The following is a 6,168-nucleotide window of genomic DNA, read 5'->3' on the forward strand; positions in this document are numbered from 1 at the left end:
CAGCAACAGTTGTATTATTTTATTGTACTACTATAAAATTTTAAGGCATACTTGTGAAAAATTCGTTTTATTTTTCATTTACAATTTTCTCAATAATTTTAAAAATATTACCTAAATTTTCTCAATAATTTTAACAATTCAAAGATGTTTTTTGACTTCTAATTTGGAAAACTAAAAAGGTGATATTTTCAAAATTATTTGAAAAACTAAAACAAAACTGGATGTGTGCGAGAGAGAGAGAGAGAGAGAGAGAGAGAGAGAGAGAGAGAGAGAGAGATTCCACACCAGCAAATGAATAGAACAGAAGCATTCTCCACTTCAACTCTAGGGGCAAATGCATTACAGGCCTTCAACTCATGAAACACATTTGTGCTGCTGTGTCCGGAAATCAAAGTTCAAATAATCTATTATGCTCTTTACGCATGTACTCCATTAATGAAACAAATTAAAACAGAATAGAGATTTAATCAAGCAAAATTCTGGAAATTCAATCAGCCCCATACATTTTAAGGTACATTATTTATTCAGAAGTCAGAATTAGATTGTGGTCGAAGCCTGAAACTGCTTGTAAAACCTCAACATCCTCCAAGCAGTCGAGCAAGCTTGGCTCAACTTCATTAGCTGAGCTTCCTAACCCAAGCCTACCATCTTTACCACAGCCCCAAGTCCACACCTCTCCCTTAGATGTGAGGGCAATAGAATGTACGCGGCCTCCAGACACTGAAACAGGCCTCTCACCAGCCAATCCATCAACCACTAAAGGACGGTTATCACGCCCTGCCCTTCCAAGCTGCGAACTTCCATTCCATCCCCATGAAAGAATGCTTATGGAATCCTCTATGGCCTCTGATGATCCAACCCGACAAATTGCAAAAGAGTGGCCAAGGCCTGATGCAACAGCCAAGGGACGGAAGCTTATTTCAACTGGCAGCATTCCCAGACCTTGGCTTTCCCTTCCCAACTGACCATACACATTGCTTCCACAGCTCAGCAGAGCACCATCACCTGAAACAATACATAATTAGAACTTACAAACAAGAATTGGCCACATCCCACAGCGCACGCATTTTTTAAATTTTAACTTACTGCAGAGAACTAAGGAATGATCAAGCCCACAGGCCACGTCTACAACTTCTACACCACATAGTTCTTCCAATAGAGAAGGCTCCCAGGTAATTGGTAAGTTTTTCTCTTTCTCTATTGCTTCCAAGACCAAATTCTCTGCAACTTCCAGTGATGAACTTGAGACTTGTGTCACTGTGTAGGAATCTGCACTGGGACTCGAAGACATCTCCGAGCCTCTTCCAATCTGACCTAATCTACCATCAGCTGAATAACCCCAGCCAAACAATTTTCCATCCTCAGTTAGTGCGAGAGCATGGCCCCAACCAAGTGATACCTGTTAGAATAAGAGTCATCCCGGTAAATTTTCCTTCATATGAACAAAAAAAAGCATTAGCATCCATCGCAGCATCCATGTCATTAAACCCAATGAGACCAATAGCAAGCCAATTGACCATCAGTATGTACTATATATTTCTACCTTAAGCATGATAAAGAGACCACCTTCACTATCTTTTCTGCTGCTAGTGCTTCAACTCTAGAAGGCACAATGGCCTCTGTAACATCTTTCCCAAGGCCAAGCTGTCCATGCTTTGACTTTCCCCACACCCACAAAGAACCATCACCTCCTACGACAGTAGAAATAACACCAGATGCAAAAGCAGCCTTAACTTCTATTTGATCCAACCCTTCCACCTTTTTTGCTTCGCTCCATGAATCTCTGCAATCAAGCAAACTCAAAATTACAGCTATACATTGAAGTATAAACATTTATTCATGACTAACTCTGCAGAATGGGCAGCACAGAAAGTTTTTCATTAGAAACACAAAACAAAGCAAACAAAGCATGTTCTTTATTATTTGCCTTCCAGGAATATTAACAGATTGACTGCTGGACAAAATTGATTTGAGAAAAACAGGATAACATTTTACAAAGAGAAGAAAAGAAAACAGAAATTCTTTGCAGGATTATAATTTTATTAAAGCAGGAAACTGCAGGGAAGCTCAAATTTATAAATCTAGCATACACCAAAAAGCAAAGAAAACACACCCAAAAAAAACACAATACATCATTACATCCTCCTACAATCACCCAGAAAGATGTCTAGAGACAACACAACCGAAAAAGTAAACTTTCACCCTAGGGCTGAGCATCAATTTGGGTCAAAGCACCAAGTCGATCAGACCAAGAATTGACATACTGAAAGTTCAGTTTGGGTCATGGTTTGGAACATGTAAAACCTGACCCAAACCACCAAATGCAACCAATATACACTACCCAAAAAGATGTCTAGAGACAACACCCAACCAAAAAAAGTAAACAATCACTCCAGGGGTGAGCATTGATTTGGGTCAAAGCGCCAAACCAACCAAACCAATAATTGACAAACAGGCAGTTCAATTCGGATCACGGTTTGGAACATGTAAAAACCAACCCAAACCGCCAAACCATATGGAAATATATAACCTTTCATTACTTTCATGTTTTATACTCTCTTGTAAAGTCCTAAGTAGATCTTTCATGAGGTACTTTGTGTGTGTGAGAACCAATGTTACCTAGAATGTGGAACGTTTTGGTTCGTGGAATAGGAAAGGGATCACAGTATAGCACATGCTCTAAACGGGGTATACTTAATTAGATATATTGGTGGAAAAAAAAGTAATGATAGTTGTATAGTTTGGAGAGGATGTTGAGCTAGCTGTATTGAAATCTAGATGAGATTTTCTACTGCAGAATAGATTAATAATGATAAAAATATAATTAAAATGTGATGATTCTCCACTTTATCTAAAAAAAAGTTGGGTTATGTGAAAAATATTGAACTAAAGCCTTGGATCATTAGATCTAGTGTTTTGGAACGAAAATGTACCACTTTTTGGAGCATTTGCACCAATACATGGTTCCATAGGGTGTTAGCATTTTCTGGTAACTATGGCGTGAGCATTGTAGTGCTTTATTTTTGTTAAGATTTGATTAAAATGAATGACCTAACTTGAAGATAGGTCTCTCCCTCTATTTATATTACAAATTAAATGCATTCTAATGACAATAATACCTTACTTAACTCTCACTAATTAACATACTAACACTGATATGCCCTAAATATATCAGCTTATAAAAGGAAGTCAAAACCCAACAATCACTACCCAAGTCAAATCCTATGGTAAAAGCAATTAGCTCTAGATCCACACTGGCGCCCTAAACGCCTAAAGTGTCCACGCTAGCGCTCTAACTCACAGCTCCAACTCTGGCCCTGCTGCTGGAAAAGAATCACCTCAGACCATCCACTCCACACCCGCAGAAAATTCAGGAGTCACCAGGAAGGAATTTCTTGCCTTCCAAAAGATGGAGAATATGTTCAACCTACTCTTGCAGCAAAAGAGTCAGGAAGAGCATGTCCCCCACCACCAACAGGTTAGCCCTAACCCACCTAAGAAAGCAGAGGAACTAAAGGAGAGTGAGGAAAAAACAAACCACACTAAGAACGTGGAAGACGCGAATAGCATAGGAGACAACGAGCAAAGATCGACCAAGTTGGAGGAAAGGATTAAAAAGTTAGACTAAATTGAGAAGATGATGAAAGAAGGCCGGACCAACCTCTTCTACAAGGAAGCCTCTCTAAGATCCTCGAAGCCGCCATTCACTAAAGAAGTGATGAAAGTCCCGCTGCTCAACAAATTCAAAATGCCAACCTTTGAAAGGTACGAGGGTTTGTTTGACCCAGTTGATCATCTAGACACCTTCAAGGTGTTGATGCAATTGCAAGACGCACTTGATGTCATCATGTGTCGGGCATTTGCTGCAACCCTTAAAGGTAGTGCTAGATATTGGTACCGAACCCTACGGCCTGGATCAATTGGTTCTTTCTTGGAGATGGAGCAGCGTTTCACCGGCCATTTCCTTAAAAGTCGGAGAATCGTCAAAACGTCGACTCATCTGATGAGCATGGTTCAGAGAGAAAGGGAAACACTAAAAAAGTTCATGCACCGCTTCGTCACTGCAACCATGGAGGTCCACAACCTAGACATTGGAATGGCGTTGGCAGCCCTGACCACGGCCCTTTAACCAGGAAACTTCCTGTCTTCTCTAGGAAAGAGACCCCCAGTTGACATGGGGGAGCTGATGGCAAGAGCGCAGAAGTATATTAATCTGGAAAAGTAATGGACACAAAAAGAGAGCGAACTTATCTGAAGAGAAAAGTTCGAAGGATACGGGGGAAGCCTCTAAAATAGGGAAGGGGCAAAAGAGTAACAAGTTGCATAGCAACCCTAGGGGGTTAGGACATACAAGTAAGTTCTGATCCTACACTCCCCTAGGTGTCTCGCATACCAATGTCCTAGGGGGTTCTGACCTAATCTAGCATGCCTAAGAAAATTGTTCCATAAAATTGCATCTCTATCAGTCATGTACTCGAACATTTTGTGTGCCTTTATTAAATTATCAAATTTTGCATAAATACCTATAACTGCATTCTCTCTCACGCTATTCGATTTCAGCCCAAAAAATGAGCACAGCTCATTAGGCAAAGAAGAATCGCCCCAACTGACGGGCAAACCTCGTGAGGCCAGAAGACTGCCCAACAAATGAGCATAACTCATTAGGCGAAATCGACCCAACTGACGAGCAAAATTCGTGAGGTCAAAAGATTGCCCAACAAATGAGCATAACTCATTAGGCGAGATTGGCCCAACTGATGAGCAAAGCTTGTGAGGCCAGAAGACTGCCCAACAAATGAGCATAGCTCATTAGGCGAAATCAACCCAATTGACGAGCAAACCTTGTGAAGCCAGAATACTGCCCAACAAATGAGCATAGCTCATTAGGCGAAATCGGCCCAACTGACGAGTAAAACTCGTGAGGCAAGAAGATTACCCAACAAATGCGCATAACTCATTAGGCGAAATCAACCCAACTGACGAGCAAACCTCATAAGGCCAGAAGACTATCCAACAAAGAGCATAGCTCATTAGGCGAAATCGGCCCAACTGATGAGCAAAGCTCGTGAGGCCAGAAGATTGCCCAACAAATCAGCATACTCATTAGGCAAGATCGGCCCAACTGACAAGCAAAGCTCGTGAGGTCAAAAGAATGCCCAACAAATGAGCACAGCTCATTAGGCAAAGAAGGCCCAACTAACGAGCAAAGCTCGTGAGGCCATATAACCGCCAACAAGTGAGCATGGCTCACTAAACAAAAAAGACCCAACGACGAGCAGCTCAGCAGAAACAGCTCGGCAAGAAATGTCACAACGAGTAGCTCGGCAAAAAATGTCCACGAAGAGTTACTCGAAAAAAATAGCTCAACGAGAATTGCCTTGAAGAGCAACTCAGCAAAAGTTGGCCACGAAGAGTAGCTCGGCAAAACAGCTCGGCAAGAATTACCTTGAAGAGCGGCTCCGCAGAAGTTGCCCACGAAGAGCAACTCGGCAAGAATTGCCTTGAAGAGCAGCTCGGCAAGAAGTGCCTTGAAGAGCAGCTCGGCAGAAAATGCCCACGAAGAGCAGTTCGGCAAAAACAGTTCGGTAAGAATTGCTTTGAAAAGCAGCTCGGCAAAAGTTGCCCACGAAGAGTAGCTCGGCAAGAAGTGCCTTGAAGAACAGCCCGGCAGCTCGGCAAAAACAGTTCGACAAGAAGTGCCTTGAAGAGCAGCTCGGCAGAAGATGCCCACGAAGAGCAGCTCGATAGAAGATGCCCACGAAGAGCAGCTCGGCAAAAACAGTTCGACAAGAATTGCCTTGAAGAGCGGCTCGGCAGACGCTGCCCATGAAGAGCAACTCGGCAAAAACAACTCGACAAGAATTGCCTTGAAGAACAACTCGGTAGAAATTGCCCACGAAGGACAGCTCAGCAAAAACAACTCGATGAGAATAGCTCGGCATGAACAGCTCAACAAGAACAGCTCAACGAGAATAGCTCGGTAAGAGTAGCTCGACACAATACTCAACGAAAATCTGGCTCGGCAAATCGGCTCGGCAAAGAAGTGTTTGCCTCCACCTCAACTCGGACTAGCCGATGCACCCTCGAGTTCGGCTCGGCAGAGCCAGGAGTGCCACAAGATTGGCTTGGGTAAGCCGAGCACGCCCCAAATTCGCTCCATGGACTAAG

The 6,168-nt window shown here is 42.7% G+C and overlaps 1 protein-coding gene across 1 annotated transcript in view; it reads right to left on the reverse strand.

Annotated features, from left to right (window-relative positions):
• Positions 1-292: 292 nt before the first annotated feature.
• LOC131166475 (uncharacterized) overlaps positions 293-6,168 on the reverse strand; it is a 13,529-nt gene continuing 7,653 nt past the window's right edge. Inside the window, exons 2-4 of the mRNA XM_058125076.1 lie at positions 1,567-1,783; positions 1,087-1,399; positions 293-1,005 (exon numbers count right to left, since the gene is read on the reverse strand). Coding sequence (XP_057981059.1) covers positions 521-1,005; positions 1,087-1,399; positions 1,567-1,783 — 1,015 coding nt within the window. The 3' untranslated portion in view covers positions 293-520. The remainder of the gene's footprint in view (positions 1,006-1,086; positions 1,400-1,566; positions 1,784-6,168) is intronic.

This window comes from Malania oleifera, chromosome 10 (assembly GCF_029873635.1).
Source record: "Malania oleifera isolate guangnan ecotype guangnan chromosome 10, ASM2987363v1, whole genome shotgun sequence".
Lineage (NCBI taxonomy): Eukaryota > Viridiplantae > Streptophyta > Magnoliopsida > Santalales > Ximeniaceae > Malania > Malania oleifera.